Here is a 17249-nt window from a genome sequence, read left to right as displayed (position 1 = left end):
CTTCCTTCCTTCCTTCCTTCCTTCCTTCCTTCCTTCCTTCCTTCTACATGCTTCAAAAGATTTGTCTCATTCTTTCTGTCTCTTGCACAAGAGTGTGATACAGAAGAGAAGTTTAAAAAGGGAGAATCTATTGATGCTGATTCAAAAATGCAGAAATAACATTAGAAAAATATGAAGGAAGAAGACATTCAGATAACTTTATGGCTTTCAGAGAATCAGGGTGCAGATTCCCCATCCCCTTGAGTAAAGAGGAATATTAGACCTGCAGGTTGATAAAGCAAAATGAAATCTAATTCTCTTTATGCTTCAGGCCAAGCTCTTGAGTTAATCAAAAGTGTCCAAATATAGCTTACAATATTTTGGTTTAAGCAGTTGTTGTAATGGCATCCAGTATTGTACAACAAATAGCATGGCTAACTGCAATGGAGGAGTAAGGGTGACAGGGGAGTTCCTACATGGGAAAAGAACCTAAATATGTTCTGAATCTCTATTGATTAACTCCAAATCCCAAAATCACTGCATATGCTTTCTTATGCACTTCAGTCAGGTTGTCATAGAAAAGGAATGGCCAAATTATGTTGTGCCCTTTTCCTACCCCTTTTCCGCGTAGTTTCTGGATTGGTTTCTGGATTGGTTTCTGGATTCATTGTGAAAACATGTTTTATTTTATTTTTTATTTTATTTATATGTCACCCTTCTCCGGAGACTCAGGGAGGCTTACAGTGCGTTAAGCAATAGCCTTCATACTTTTGTATATTTTATACAAAGTCAGCTTATTGCCCCCACAAACTGGGTCCTCATTTAACCTACCTTAGAAAGGATGGAAGGCTGAGTCAACCTTGAGCCTGGTGAGATTCGAACTTACAGTAATTGCAGACAGCTGGTGTTAATCACAATGCTTTCAGCCTGCAGAGCCACCAGGCCCCATGTTGTGGAAAGAAGGAGTAGGAGAGATAAAGTCCAATTATTTAGGTTGTATTATGCTAATAAAAAGACAGCAGAACTGTCGAAAACCATTGCTTATCCCCATTAAAAAGCAAAAGGGACTTCAGAAACCTCAGAACTATAGAGATACTGCATATGTCAAAATATCAAATGGACAGTGAAAAAATTAAGTAATTTAAACGATTTCATTTAATCAGAACTTCCACTATTATGCAGGTAACCGGGGGGGGGGAGGGTGTGGAATCTGAAGACCTAGTTTGAGTAGTTTTTAAAGGAGAGTGTTTTTATATGACACATTTAAATATACTTCACCAACTAAATATATTTAATGCATAGACCGTAATTTGATTAATGGCTGTTGGCCATAAAAACAGAACTTCACGTTCAGAAGTGCTGTACATCTGAAAACAAGTTGATGTGATTAAAAAAAAAAAACAATTAAGAGAATGTTGCTTTGATGCCATGCTTCTGGGAAGTATTTGAGTCAAGAGATCTTTGTTTTTATCAAACAGAAGTCTTCCTATGTTCTTAATTAACACAACTTCCATGTGTTTAGTTCATAATTTTTAACAATACATTGTAACATATTTTGCTCTCTGCTTATGTTAGATTATAATGTGCTGGACTGTAGCTGCTGCATGTGTGAAGCCAATTTTAATATTTATTCACTCAGCAGGAAGAACACATGCTGTGGTTTCTTAATGTACACTTTAACCACTGTACTATTGAGTGCGGTATACTAGCAGTAATAATTCATAGTGAGTCTCTTCATGCCATTATTGCTTAGGATCTTTTTTGTGTGTGTGGTTTCAGGGTTCTAGTCACCTTGATATACATTTCCTTGCTTTGAAACTTTCATTTTTTAGATGCTGCAAACATGATATTACCAAATGAAACCCAACACTAAGGCCAGATTTGTGGTGTGGTTTCTGACGGCTAAGCACTTCACTAGGTCTCTGAGGACATCACCAATAAATGTGAAAGAAGCCAACAATAGATTGGCATACTTTTCTATTTCCACTAGAATAGAGGAAGAAATGCACTAAATTAAGTCTAACCTTAAATGTATAATCTGTCCTTGGGAAACAGAAAAAAATAGGATATAGCATCTTCGAGCTCTCAGCATCCCTTATGAGGAAAAAAAATGGTTCTAAGGGTCTCTGATCTTGTGTTTTAGTAAAATAGAACTGCACGGCTGACTGACAGTTCTGATCTAAAGCATTTACATTTAAGTTTTGATCTCTCTGCTTTTGATTAAAACTAATGAGCTCATTTAATTCAAAATGGGAATCTCTGATAAGAGAAATAAGGTTGATGTGATTGGATTAGAGGGGCAAATTAAACTCTTAGAGCAGAAGTTTGTGCTTATATAGTGTATTAAAAAGCTGTTGGCGTATTATGGCGTGTTAGATGATGAGAAAAATTTCATAGTAATTCATATTTAATCAGAAGAAATGAAAGTACTAAATATAACATGGCTCTGCTTTTCCCTCGAGTGATAAAGAGCTGTACATTTAAAATGACATGGAATTCATGCTCTCTTTAAAAAAACAGTCTTGAGACATACTGAAGAAAAAAAGCATTATTGTCAGTGGGCTAATCACAACAGAGTAGAAATCCAAAGTAAAAATGGCTATAGGAAAGTAAATATATGCAAGTTAATATCAACAGCCTAACCCTTTTCAAATAAAGGGGAAAAAACCTTGGTTGATAAAAGCAATGGTCTTTAAATTTGATGAAAACTGCTTGCCAATATATTCGTAGAGGTTTGCTTCTCAATTAAATGTCTTGCACAACAAAAGTGTGCTCGCATTTGATAGGAAAATAAAAGCACTCAAGTACGTGACCTTTTTACTCATGTTCAGGTGGACAAATGTTACAATTATCTCTTCCCTACTCTCAGATAAAAGCCAGCTCCAATTTGACGGAAAGAACAAGGGGAGACGGAAACTTCCAATTGAAGCGAGAAAACAACAATTTATTGTTTGAAAATTGTCCATAATATATGGACTGGTCGTTTTCGGGGTGGGGGGGGTGGCATTGAGGAAGGCCACGTTGAATTGACAAAATTTGTGGGATAGTTTCAGAAAAATAAATAGGCTCTTTTCCTAATATCAGTTTGTTTGTTTTTTTCAATTTTTTTTCTGCTGTGGAATTTTGCTTGCAGAGTATTAAGAGAAGGCTATGAATTGTCATCCAAAGCAGTTTGGCTTTTTCCCTATTTCTATTATGAGCAGGGTGAAAGAGAGATTCTTTATTTGCTTATTATAACTTCTCTGCTGCTCAATTTTAAAAAAAAACCTCTCCCATATCTTGCATTTGGCCCTAGGTTAGCTCAAGGGCTACACCTATGAAATTCAGAAGAGCTCTCTAAAAGTTAAACGATCAATAAATTATTTTGTTATGTCTATTTTAGTGGAAACTACAAGCCCAAGCCTACTTTCTACAGACAACAACCTAGAGCGTTCTTTTTTCATTCGGATGAAATCAACACTGACCAAGCGAGGTGTACACATAAAATCTTCAGGATATAAGGTAAACTTTTGTTTTGTCTCCCTAAATATTGTTAGATGTTCTCCATCTTTTAAAAAAGATATATGATCAATTGTAGCAGATCCCAGAATCTCCTCTCAAGAGCTTCATAACAGTTGAGCCTGAGTAGTTTTACAAATAGAAAGTGAAAGGCCATAGATGATATTTTTGAAGTATATCCATCAGGTATCATAGCAAGGTTAAAAAATCAGAAGCATTCTTTAGTGTCACAGACTATCTGTATCAATCCCTAAAAATTCTTCATGTAGAACGAAATAATTAAAAGCCTCATTTAACACAACAGGAGATGCTTCTTAGGAAGCATAGATTCCATAGATTTAATGAGAAGGAATGCTGTATTGGGAGTTTACAACTATTTTTCTATCACTGCCAATGAATTGGGGGAAATGTTTTATATCAAAAATTATTTTCACTGGAAGAATTTTCATTTTTTAAAAAATGTATATATGATCCTAAATACTCTTATGAACAAGACTGATTTTGAGCTGTTGAGAATTCAGATCAACCTTCATTTTTTTCAACATTTATCACTGATGTTGTTATCTGTGGATATAGGGTTTCTTTTTATTTTATTTTTCTTGCTTTAACTTTCTTTGTGATTAATAATCCCAAATTTCACTTTCAGTCCTTGCACTTAATTTCCTGTTTGTTCTGCTGCTATCCTGCTTTCTCTTGTTTTACAAGAGATAAAGATTTGCCAATATACTCAAAATATAGCATATCTGTTGCATGCCACCCCGACCCACATTGTTTGAGTTGAGTGGCCCTATAGTTCACTTGAATATGTAAATAAATAAATACTTTTTTCATGCTTTACACAACCATCTATTACCTATTTAAGCAATCCATTCTGTTATTACTTTTCTTGTTATTTTGGTTATGTTACAGAACACTGAATCTAAAACAACCAGCCTACTCAAAGTTATTAAGGAACAATCAGACTTTGAAAATAATACAATCTGAAATGGTTTACTGTGTTATTCTGGATGCATTTCAGATGAGAGCAAATGTAAAACCGAACTTCTGTGCCAGGATCTTGAGAATATGAAAATCACAAATTCTTTCCTTTGGTTACATAGCTTGTGCTTATTTCTATTAGATTTAAGACAACTTGACTTGATCTTTGATGGAGATGATAGAATAAGTCTTCAAAATAAAGTATTTCTATTATGCATAATATGTGCAATGGTTTTATAATACTGAGAACAAACTTCCAGGTTGTATTTACAGCTTTTATCAACCCTATGTCATCCCTAAAGGCTGCAGAAATATAACTTGTAGAATATACTAACAATATCTTGAAAGCCTACCAGGGCTTTCCTCTGACCTCCCTTATGTGAAACACAATCAAGATGGGATTATACCGAGTCTCTTTCTCATGCATATTCCTTTCCCAGTTTAGAGCTGTTTATTTGCTCTCTCTTAATGTCCCTCTTAATGCTTTATATTTGCTTTATATGCTTTGGTCAAGGCTATCTTTGCACTCCTCTATACATTTGGTGTTGATTCTCCATTGCAGAATAAAGGAAAAGAACTAAGTTATTACAAAATAAAAATATATAAAGAAGAATATGCTCATACAGGGAAACATAGAAAATGCTGGAAAAAGAAGATTTTTCAGTTTTAGAAAAAATTTAAGACAATAATTTTTGTGAAGAAGAAACATCTTAGAAAAATGTTTGCTCTGGAATATTTTTTTGATATAAATGTAAATGATACTTTTGAATATTTTTTAAGAAATTATTTTTTAAAGGATTCAATGCTTTGGCTCTAATGCTGAACTCAGTATGCTTTCATGTGGTGCAAAACACACAATATAGTTGTCATTTCTTGTAGGCAAATTCTAAGCTTCATAATTAAATATTTAATTGCTCTATATAAATTTAAGATAAGAAAGTTTGTGTCTGATCAGTAATAGCAGGAGGTGTTTTTTTTGCATAGGGCTGACAGTAGGGAATAAAGAAAAACTTTCCAAAATGACAACACCAAGTTAATATTGGGATAAAAAGTTTGAAAAAGACTTGAATGTTGGTTAAAGTGGAATAGGACTAACTCTCCTTGAGTTTCCAGAAGAATAGCAAGAAATAAATCTGATAAATAAGAATAAATGTACGTTCACAACTTGACTGTGTAATAAACTCTCAATCCAGAATTTCAGCCAATGCTAAAATCTTTCTCTGAAGTGACCAAATAAATTGTTTGACTACTGACTCTTTTGAGTAACACGTACGTCTGCTTTTACATTCTCAACTTCAACTTACAGTACATATAACATCCAGTATTTCTGAGGGAACGTTCTTGAGAGAGAAATTGGTTACAGTGATGCAGTGATTGTCTGGTGTTCAGGTGGGAATAGAAAATGTCTTGCAAAGTTTAGTCTTTATGAAGGCAGCCTATTGGGAAAAACTAAGGAGGCTTTATTTAACACAATTATCTATAATATAAAAGGTCTCAATATATATAGATCTGCACTGAAGTTTTCACAAACTTTAGTGAAGATCTATATATTTAAACCAGAGGTGGGTTTCAGCAGGTTCTGACTAGTTCTGGAGAACCGGTAGCAGAAATTTTGAGTATTCGGAGAACCGGTAAATACTACCTCTGGCTGGCCCCACCCCCATCTATTCTCTGCCTCCTGAGTCCCAGCTGGTCGGGAGGAAATGGGGATTTTGCAGTAACTTTCCCCTGGAGTGGGGAGGGAATGGAGATTTTACAGTATCCTTCCCCTACCACACTCACTAAGCCATGTCACGCCCACCAAACCACACCCACAGAACTGGTAGTAAAAATTTTTGAAACCCACCACTGAATTAGACCTTGTATATTATGGATATGTATTAAAGTAAAACCTCCTTAGTGGTTCCTAAGTGCCATTTATTTATGTTATACTATATAGAAGTTAACTTTCTCCCAGTCAGAATGTGAAGAATTCAGTTTGTAAGAACTTCTCATTCCTCATATTTGGACAGATCTCAGAAATATGAATATTTAAACATCATCTTTATCTCTTTAATAGCCATTTTTATCACAGCATTTAGGCATATCATATTTAATTCAATGCAATAAACTGAGATAAAAAAAAATAATATGGAAACATTTAATTACTGGAATGCATCCGAAGTTTTTGTAATGAACATTGAAAAATGATGGATATATTTCCTCTAATCTACCTCCTTGCACTAAAATAATCTTGAAATAGGTACAAGTTAAAAAATTGAAAAATCTCCAATAATATTTTCACCAAAAAATGTTGGTACACACTCAATTTAATGGTTCTATTGCTATTCTGCCAAGACTATCTTACATTATGGACTATAGAATGAGGTAATCACAGTTTTCCTGAAAACTTTAATCAATCAGTCAAATAATCAATCAATTGATAATCCAATCAACCTGTTTAATCAAATCACTCACTTGGTGTTGCACTGAGAATATATATGAATTGCATTATTCAGTTGAAAGAAAATCACAATATCATGGCATTGGAAGTGAGATATCAATTGATGGCCTTTTACAGGTAGTTGTTGGGATACAACAGCAGTTGGGACCAAAATTTCCCAACCAAATTTTCCCATTTAGCGAATTTTCATCACTAAATGATGTTGTCATAAAGCACAATGTTGTGTGATCACATTATTTAGCAACAGCAATTCTGGACTACTCAGGTCATAAAGTGGGAAGAGGTGGGAGTCCAAGCAAGGAGTGGGGGTGAGGATGCCACACACAATCACTACAGGGATCAGGAGGTATGGAGATGCTGCAGGAGATTCTATGGGCAGGCTGTAAGGAGTGCAGGCATACCAGCATGGGCAAGTTGGCAAGGGCTCACAAGTGGGCTGGCAGGGGCTGCAGGTGGGCCAGCAAGAGCCAAGGCCAGGCACGTGGAGCGTGCAGGCTGGTAGGGAATGGTGGTTTGGTAGGGAGATGTTGTGGACTAGGAGATCTCTGAAATCTTCTACTCTATAGCGGAGCTTACAACTGATCCACAATTATGATAGTGCAGCAAGCTGCAGTCACGTGATTGTTAAAATCAATGAAGCAAAGTCAATGGGAAAGCTGACAGAGAAGGTTGCAAGTTGATCCTATAAGTTGCTCCTGCCATGGTTTTTTTCCTGAGTAATCCTTTCATTCAGTGCCGTCATAATTTTGAACAGTTGCTGAATGAGTAGTGACCCAGAAGAATTATGACTGGAATCAAGCCTCAGAGCCAAATCATAATTGTTGTTCCCTATATTTAGCACCTAGTTTTTGTTTTGCTACATCCAATTCGTTTTATTCAATAAATAAATAGATGTCAGGTGTCATACACTTCTACAGAATAACAGAACAACAGAGTTGAAAGGGACCTTGGAGATCCCTTGAATTATATATATATATATATAAAATTTTAAATAGCTAATATGAAAATTGTTTGTGTGTGTGTGTTTAATCTATCTGTTTATAAATTTAAAAGACAGAGGAAGATCTAGGCAACTTTTACTTGTACTAAAAAAAGAGAGCTGATGCACAATAAACTACAGGCATTATGGGATGCCTTCAGTCATTTTATAGTCAAATGCATTCATAAATTTTTGTAGAGTTATAAGAAGTTGACTTTGATGGTACAAAACTCACAGGAAAGCTTTAGATCACAGGAGTAGTCAGAGATGAAGTTTATGCTGACAATTTATCACCTCTTGTCTGTCAAGGAAAAACATTTTAGGATCTCCCTATTAGCAATTGTATGCTACTCTGAAATTGTATTTTGAAAAAGATAGTCTGCCATCTGTCTTTTCTTGAGGATTCTTTCTCTTCTTTTATACTTCGACATGTTAAGTTTACAAAATTGTATTTTTCAAAGCAGAATAAAATATATGATGTCCATTATAGAAATACCAAGAAAAACAAACCCCTACCACCAGGATAAACAGGAATGTAAATCTCTTCAAATTTTAAGAGCGATAGAACAATTGAAGTGTATATATTATCTGTGAATGTTACTTTTTTTCATTTATCATATTAGCAATCGTAGACATTTTACTCTACATATATATATATATGTTCCCCTTTAACAAAAATACATAGTTTCTATTACAGGAGAATTTCATGCAAGAATTGGCATAGAGAAAGACAAAAAGGCAGCTAATGTATGTTGTCTGTTTGCTATGGCACAATTTTATAACTAATAGTGCTTTATCGAACTGAAAGTCATCTTCAAGAAAGCATGCTATGTGTAGCTATCTGGATTACATCTCTCATGATATGAATGTGACAGTTCCATTGTATTGGCAATGCATTGCATGCTAATATAGATAAATATTACTGAAAAAGCTGTTCCCCTTCTCTTCCATATATGTGTGTGTGTGTGCTTATATTGACAGGGTATTCATGATACTGTAAATTCTATCACTGATTTTGGCCAGTTCAAATTGATTCTGCAGGAACTGCAAATAATGAACCTCCAGGCGGACGCAAAAGAGAAAACAATTTATTCAGCCATATAAATAGATGCAAACTGTAGAGTATATTTAGCCACAGATTTTATCAGATAATGCATCCAATACTCTTCAAAGCATGAAGAGGTATTCAACAGAGAACATTAGGTCAATGCCCTGCCTTACTTTTAATTTCTCTGTTAGGCTGAGTAATAAGTTGAAGTGTGGGTTGGGTGCGGGGAGAAGAAAAGCTTTCTCCTTGGAAAGAGGAATGTTGTTTTGAAACTTCCTGAACTCTAATTATATAGAGATGGGCTTGAATATGGCAAAACAAAAGCAAAACAAAACCGCAACAGTTCACTCAAACTGGGTTCACACACTATATTAACCATAGTATTACGGGCTTGATTTTGGCTTAGCACAATGTGGTGTATAAAAGTGTTTTATTTCTTAATGTGTGAACTGACACCCTGATTACTCCAATAATGACTTAAGACAAAACATGTCATCTTATGGTGTCTGAATTCAGCTTGCATTCCTGCCTTTTGTAAATTTCTATTAAGGCGTTTACTGTGGAAGAGGAGGGAGTGTTGATATCCAATTGTAATGATACTTGTGTAAAATAATAAGGTCATTGCCCTACAATTGTTACTATATGGATTCTGCATTAGTATGATTCACAGATCACTGTCCTCAATATCCTTTGACTAGTAACACTGATATTCGTGGACCTGGTTGAAAGACTGCAGTTTATTCCTGGATATGCTATTATCACTTACGGCATATCCATTTGATGGGTCCTTGGTGTTCTTTGAGCTTGCTTGTTTTCTTGCAGATGTTTCATTACCCAAACTAGATAACATCATCAGTGCCTCATTTCAACCCTGAGCTACAAATACTCTCCTTTATTGATATTCATATGAATGGAGTGGGATCTTCTGATAGGAATCTTCCTAAACAGACTCACTAAAAGGAAAGCTGATAGATACCAACTTTTGTCATGCATATGTGTATTATCTATAAATATATATATCTCCAGGTTGAAAAGGCAAATATATATTAAACAGTACACAGGAAGTCCTCAACTTATAACAGTTTGTTTAGTGACCATTCAAAATTACAATGGCACTGAAAAAAGTGACTTATGACTATTTTTCACACTTATGACTGTTGCAGCATCCTCATGGTCATGCGATTGACTTTCAGATGCTTGACAATTGACTCATATTTGTGACAGTTGCAGTGTCCTAGAGTCACGTGATCCCCTTTTGTGACCTTCCAATAAGCAAAGTCAATGGGGAAACCAGATTTGCTTAACAATCATGTTGCTAATTTAACAATTGCAATGATTCACTTAACAAATGTGGCAAGAAAAGTCGTAAAATGGGACAAAAGTCACCTAACAGATTTCTCACTTAGCAATTTAAATTTTGGGCTCAATTGTGGTCATAGGTTGAGGACTACCTGTGGTTCTATAAGTCCTGCCCAGCCTACTTCCGGAAACTCAGGAGATTCAGAAAGGAGCATATGCTAGTCGATTTGAAATAAGAATGAAATCATCAGGAAAAGTCAGCTTATTCACAGTTTGCCTTTTTTTTTTCAAGAAAAGAATTAGTAGAAGTCAACTCCATTGAAGAGCAGGGAAAAAAACAGAAAGCAAGTGTGGCAATTTGACTTTAGTTGACTTATGTGTGTAAAAGCTGGGGAAAAGATAATGAGCTCAGTAATATGACAAACAGCTTCAAGGATGAGGGTGCAAGTTCAGAAAGTAGTCATAGACCTCAAGGAAAAAAAATTCAAGGCCTGTTTGGGTTGACATTAGTTGAAAAAGCAGGTTGGGACCACCAAATGCAGAGAGAGAGAGAGTGAGGGGGGGCATTATCCAAGTCAACATAGGACTTCAGAAACCTCCGCCAAGCAACCAGTCCCTTTTCTGTGGCAAGTAGAATCTGTTAAAAAGAAGGACATGTTTAATTACCTCCCTGGGGAATATAAACCAGAAAGGGGGCAGGAGGGAGGGATATGATTTTCTGAATAATCTCAGAAAGAAGAGAAAAAGTGAGTTGAGGAGCAAATCAAGAAAAGCTGACTGTGGAAAAACAAAGCAAATTGCAAGGGCTTCTTGAGCAAAAGTCACAGCAGCAGGAGGCAGAGGAAACCCCAGAGGAAGAAAGAAAAGGAGACTCAGCCCAGAAAAGACAGCCGAGGGAACTGCCCAAGCAAAGAAAGAAACCCTTCCGGCTATAGGAAAAAATGACAATGGGTGCAAACTAGAAAGTGCAGTGAAAAGTTGGGGTTAGCAAAAGGCTGAATGAGAGAAAGGAAAGAAATGTTGCTAAGAATATCCTCTTGCCTTGACTAGTTGTAGGCAAAATTCAGATATATTAAAGCTGCCTAAAGTTGAGTCTGTGTAGCTCTCAAGGATCCCTTCTCCTCTCTGCCACCAAATCAGAAGTCTTCCAGTCCTCTCAACAAGTATGAGTGAAGCAAAATTAGGTCTCAAAATTTCCCAATTCAGAAACCTCTTAAACCTGCCAGTGCAGGAAAGAATTATATCACTTGCCCAAAGTCACTGCCTTAAGAAATTGACCCTGGAAGAGAGATTTCCTTGCAACTCAAGTTTGTTATCCAGCCAACAGTTTGTTGTTTTTAGTTGCTTTTCTCATTCCTATGCTATCCGTATTTCTTCTGTGACAGTGTGCCTCCCTGCACCGTAGGTTTGGACTCCGCTCTTTTTGGCCACCTCCCTTTTTGAAAAAAAGCTTTCCTGACCAATTCTTTTTCTTTCTGATTGCTGCCTGTGTTCCCAATTATTTTCTTTGCAGGCTCGGTGACAGAATATCCTACAATGTACGCACTGTAAGGCCAAATACCTTCCGTAACAATAAAAATAGAATAGAATAACAGAGTTGGAAGGGACCTTGGAGGTCTTCTAGTCCAACCCCCTATCTAGGCAGGAAACCCTACACCACTTCAGACAAATGGTTATCCAATGATAAACAATATGCTGAATCCTCTTTTTTAGGAAAGCCCATTTCCAATTAGCCTTTTGTTATGTGAACTAAACTATAAGCATTTCCTGTGATTTTTGTTTTTTGTTTTTGCAAAGTATACTAATTGCAGAGTTTCAACACTCTGGAAATAAATTGGTAATTTTCATTTTGTAGAGCATCTTAGTTATTAATTGGTATCTATTGACTAAATCCTGTAGTGAAATTATTATTTTTAAAAGAAAGCACTAGTTATAAGCATTTCTGACATTAATGGCTTTGGGTTTTGGAATCCCTTACTAAATATGGTTATTTTGTATTTATTTTACAGAATAAAACTCTTTATTCCAGGGGGAGTAAAACTGAGCATAGGCATTATCAGAATGAGGCTTACATATTTCCTTCCACTTTCCTCTTCCCCTCATGGTATAACTCCCTGTTCATGAGTACAATTATAATTCACAGAAGCCCCGTTTGCTTAGAAATTTATATTGGAAAACATGCTCAATTGATGGTTTTAAGTTCAACGTACCAGATCTGCATGTAATGGCAACTTAGTTTGTTGACGTCAAAATAAAGAAGGGTATGCGAAACTGAAACTATAAATTACATTGTACTAAATCCTCATTATGTTTTTTTTTTAATGTGAGTATTATTCTGAGTATTATTCTGCCTTTAAATAGTAAAATCTAGTCAGGCGTATGTATACACATACAGTACATGAACATGAATGGATTGACAATAGTCTAGAATATCATATTCTATTTCAATTGTAATGTGATTAATTTTAGAATACATTTTTGGAGAAGCATATTTTAGATACTAAAAAGAAAAGATGATAAAAGAAAAGTAATCTCTCTGGCAAAAAAAAATTGCCTGTTTTAGAATAAATTGTATGGAGCATAACAATCAGTTGATAGACATTAAGTAAACAAGAGTAAAGTTAGTCAATTTAGAAATGATTAGATTGATTGACAGTGGGCAAAGTAAAAGGCTGTGTTATAACGCTTTACTGAAAAACCCAAGCATGTGAATTTTTGGCTGTTTTTCCAGATAGAACATTTTAAATTATATGGCTGTGAGGCAGTTTTTGAAAGAAGCAGTAGCCTAATGCAATACATTAGTTGCATGATCTCCTCAGCCACTGCACTGAGGAAATGAATAGTAAGGGAACCAACAGAAGCAGGAATAGAGTCATCAGTATCCACTGTGGGTCACAAAAGGCAAAGTGGCAGTCACAGCACTGCAAACAAGGCATCATCATCAATCCTCAATAAATAAATGTATATGCTGCTTGACTCCCAGCAATACTGGATGGTTTTGTACATTACACACATATACAAAGCAGCAGAATCCTGACTGTATCGCTGTGACACCACCTTGCCTTTTATTCCCCCATCCCTAGCAAATTCCACTGGACCAGCAGAGCTTTTATCCTTTTGGTCAGCATCAGCATATCCTCTTTTACCCTTCCCTAATTCCCTGGATCTTAGCTGCCATAATCCGAGAGTTGAGATGGTAAAGGGTGAGTGACATGGATTTTCTCAAAAAGCAGAAGGATGGATAGGAAAGAATTTCGACTCTACTTGTGTTATAGTGGAAAGTATTTTAAAGTATTTTGGTAGTTTGATGGTTTGGGCTTGAATAGGCAATTAAAACCCATTATAGACACATATGCACATTTCTAATTGTGTGCATATGTAGAAAGAAAGAAATCAACAGTGATATAATCAGCAAAGCTGTCAGCTATTTTTGAACTCTTCACTATTACTGGGACTTCGCTTAGGAGTCTGTCCCAATGAATCTTGGTTTTAAAAATTTATCACTGCACCATGGGGATAAAACATTACAGTTGATGCACTAATGCAATGGCAGACCTCTTCCCTGACCTACAGATGTTCATTAAATTGTTTGAATACATCTTGGCTTGAACATATTGTTTATGAATGGGCTCAGTAATCATTATTAGAGACCCTGAGCAAAGCTATACAGATTGCTCAAATATGTAGACAGGGCTATGTGCATACAGAATCATGTCCCCTTTAATTTACTTGGGTCATAAATTAATGCTCAGAAAAAGATGAGAAGGGGGAAGGGGAATTCAAAATGAAAGCAAGGCCTAAAGTCTGCAATTCAAGGCATCAGCTTCAAGGCATTGGCCCTGAGGAGTCCAGAATGCAACCTAAGAACCCCAGAGAAGGAATGGTCACAAATAGGTAAGCACTAGTCAACAGTTGGTGGCAATATTGAGGGGTTGCCTATCATAGACTTAAATACTGTAACAGTGTCTTTCCTCAAAGCCCAAATATTATTAATTCTTCAAAGATCTTAAATCTGCAAGACCCATACTACATACAATCTCTCCTACTCTCAAATGTTGTTTTCCCTAGAACCGTGATGGCGAACCTATGGCACGCGTGCCACAGGTGGCACGCGGAGCCATATTAGTGGGCATGCCAGCTCAGCTCTGGGGTGCATGCGCGTGCCGGCCAGCTAATTTTCGGGCCTTCTGGGCCCACCAGAAGTAGGGAAACAGGCTGTTTCCTGCCTCTGGAGGGCCTGGGGGGGAGGGCCCATTTTTCTTTCTTACCTGGCTCCAGATCCTCTCTATTTATCTGGGAAGGGCGAAAACAGCCTTTCCCACCCCCTTGGAGGCCCTATGGAGGCTGAAAGGGCCCATTTCCCGACTCCCAGTGGGACAGGAAGTGACGTTTTTTCCTGTCCCCAGCCTCCAGAGACTCTTAGAGAGGCTCCTACAGACTCTTAGAGAGGCTCCTACAGACTCCTAGAGAGGTTCTGGAGGCTGGGGACAGCAAAAAAAGTCACTTCCTGTCCCACCGAGAGTTGGGAAATGGGCCCTTTCAGCCTCCATAGGGCCTCCAAGGGAGTGAGAAAGCCTGTTTTCTCCCTTCCTAGATACACAGAGAGGATCTGGAACCAGGTAAGAAAGAAAAATGGGCCTACCAGGCCATCATGTGCCAGGAGCGGGGGGAGGGGGTTGCGCATGCATGCGTGTGGGCACGTGCGTGTGCGACCCTCCCCCGCCCCCCCCTTTCCTGGCATGTAATGGCAAAAACGTTAGCCATCACTGCCCTAGAATCTAGAGGAGTTCAGAAGTTATTCCAGATTAATTTATTTGGCTGGTTCTTTCTGACTTTGCTTCAGTTGTTGATTGCCCTGGTTTTGCATCTAAGAATTTATCACAATACTTTGATTGGATTATGGCCTACTATGCTAATCAAACTTTCACCCATATACACAGGTAGTCAAATATGTAGACATTTAATGACCACACTAAAGGTAGTGATCATTCAAAGGTACAGTGGCACTGATAAAAGGGACATGACAAGTTTTTTTACACTTACAATAGTTGCAGCATCCCCATGGTAATGTGATCAAAATTCTAATACTTGGCAACTAGCATGTATTTGTGACAGTTGCAGTGTCCCAGGGACATGTGATCACTATTTGTAACCTTCCCAACTGGCTTCGAAAAGTAATAGGACACCTGGATTCATTTAACGACTATGTGGTCCACTTAACAACTGCAGTAATTCTTTTAACAACTGTTAGCAAAAATGGACATAAAATGGGGAAACTCACTCAACAACATCTTTGCTTAGCAATGGAAATTTGGGGCTTAATTATGATCGTAAGTCAAGGACTATCTGTATATCCATCTATTCATAAACACCATCTAAAATGCTAGATGTTTTGCCCAGGGATATGAACATGATTTTAGAACTCTTTTGATGAAATACCATCCCATATAACTAAGATAGGATTTTCAATTAATCAGGAAGTTATAAATGTATATCTATCTATCTGTCTGTCTGTCTGTCTATCAAATATATTTATCAAATAAGTAAAAGAAAAAAAACCCTACATTTTAAGTTCCTATGATACAAAAAAAGCGCTCTAATTTGGGAACATATTTAGGGAAGCATTAAAGAATAAAATCTACTCAAGCATGCATTAGTGGAAAAATACATTTTATTTAGCTATATTACTCATATAATAAGCTTTTTAATGAACTAAGTTTCTTGTAGAACCTAAAATAGAAAAATTACTCCTGATTTAATTCTAAATTCTTCTCAAATGCAAATCATGTAAATTGGCATAGTCCTTGTACAGTAATAGTAATTCACAGAGCTATCAAAATAAGCATTGTAGATTTGTAGGAAACAGTTCGGTATTTCCAACATAATTATATATAATTTCCATGGAAAATTCTTTGGAATTAGTTAACTATAAGTTGAATATTACAGTTCAGACATAAAGATTGCTTTAGCAATAGTTCGTGTATTTAAAAATATTCCTGTACCAGAAGTTCAAATATTAATACAAATCTATATCTAAATCCTTAGATAAATGAAAAATAAAATTTCATGTTACAAATAAAGTTTCGTGATGAAGCATAATAAAACTTTTTCTTATTTTTAATTGGTTGGTTTAAAAAAATGAGATGCCATCAATAAACTGAATATTTCTAGAAACAATATCAAAGTGTTCCACTATAGCACTTTAATGTGCTAGGAGAAAGCAGCCATTTAGATATTTTTAAACCACTTTTTTTCCCATTAGAATGCATTGCCCATCTATTGTTCCACCTTCAGCACCTTCTGGTTAATAATTAAAATATCCTTAATCAGAAAAGAACAAGTAGAAATATTCACCTATTTATTATTGTGGATGATAATATTTTGGGGAACTAATCAGCTTTTGCTGCTGTTGAGTTGAATGTCCATACTCTAACAGGTGCTCCAGCAGCTGCATCTTTTGCCAAGTCAAATTGTAATAAATTCCTACCAAAGTCACACAAAGAATATGAAAACTGTTGATTATGAGCACTTGAAGGGCTTTTTCTTGCATAACCAATTATCTGGATTTTGATTGGGTTAAAAGCAGAAGTGCACAATCTTTTCCTGCCCAAGATTCATACTTGGTCTAAAATGTTTGCTTTCAGACGCAATACAAAAGGTGGATATTGCACAGCTAAGACAAAGAAGTGGGCAGGACCAGTCAGAAACGAAATGTGTTTCAGTTTAGTGTAAATAGCATTTCATTAATTTAAGGCAGCTAATGTGATTCCTCTTCATATATTAAATAGCTTCTCTCTTCTGCCATTCATTCAAGAAATTGTCTCTCTCTTGATTTCTTATTTCTGGAAATTAAAGCTATTTGGAAAGACAGGTTACAAAAAAACTAGGCGCCTCCATATTATTGTTGGTAATCATTCATTTCCTCATGACACTACTCAGCATCTGCTATTATGCTCAACTGAAGGTCTTGCTGTATCTTTTTGCATAGTGGATATCTTGTATTCCTCTAATCCAAATACAACCTA

The 17249-nt window shown here is 36.3% G+C and overlaps 1 protein-coding gene and 1 long non-coding RNA gene across 21 annotated transcripts in view; one reads left to right on the top strand and one right to left on the bottom strand.

The window, feature by feature from the left end:
* The window catches only part of NPAS3 (neuronal PAS domain protein 3), a 741221-nt gene that overhangs the window by 681105 nt on the left and 42867 nt on the right, over window positions 1-17249 (top strand). For all 20 annotated transcript variants that reach the window (XM_034417996.3, XM_034417993.3, XM_034417994.3 and 17 more), the window contains one exon: window positions 3362-3480. In XM_034417996.3, coding sequence (XP_034273887.1) covers window positions 3362-3480 — 119 coding nt within the window. The remainder of the gene's footprint in view (window positions 1-3361; window positions 3481-17249) is intronic.
* LOC148116418 (uncharacterized) overlaps window positions 1-17249 on the bottom strand; it is a 45599-nt gene that overhangs the window by 6381 nt on the left and 21969 nt on the right. The window lies entirely within an intron of this gene.

This window comes from Pantherophis guttatus, chromosome 1, assembly GCF_059756535.1.
Source record: "Pantherophis guttatus breed Tessera chromosome 1, ASM5975653v1, whole genome shotgun sequence".
Lineage (NCBI taxonomy): Eukaryota > Metazoa > Chordata > Lepidosauria > Squamata > Colubridae > Pantherophis > Pantherophis guttatus.
This window is presented reverse-complemented; position numbering and strand designations above follow the sequence as displayed.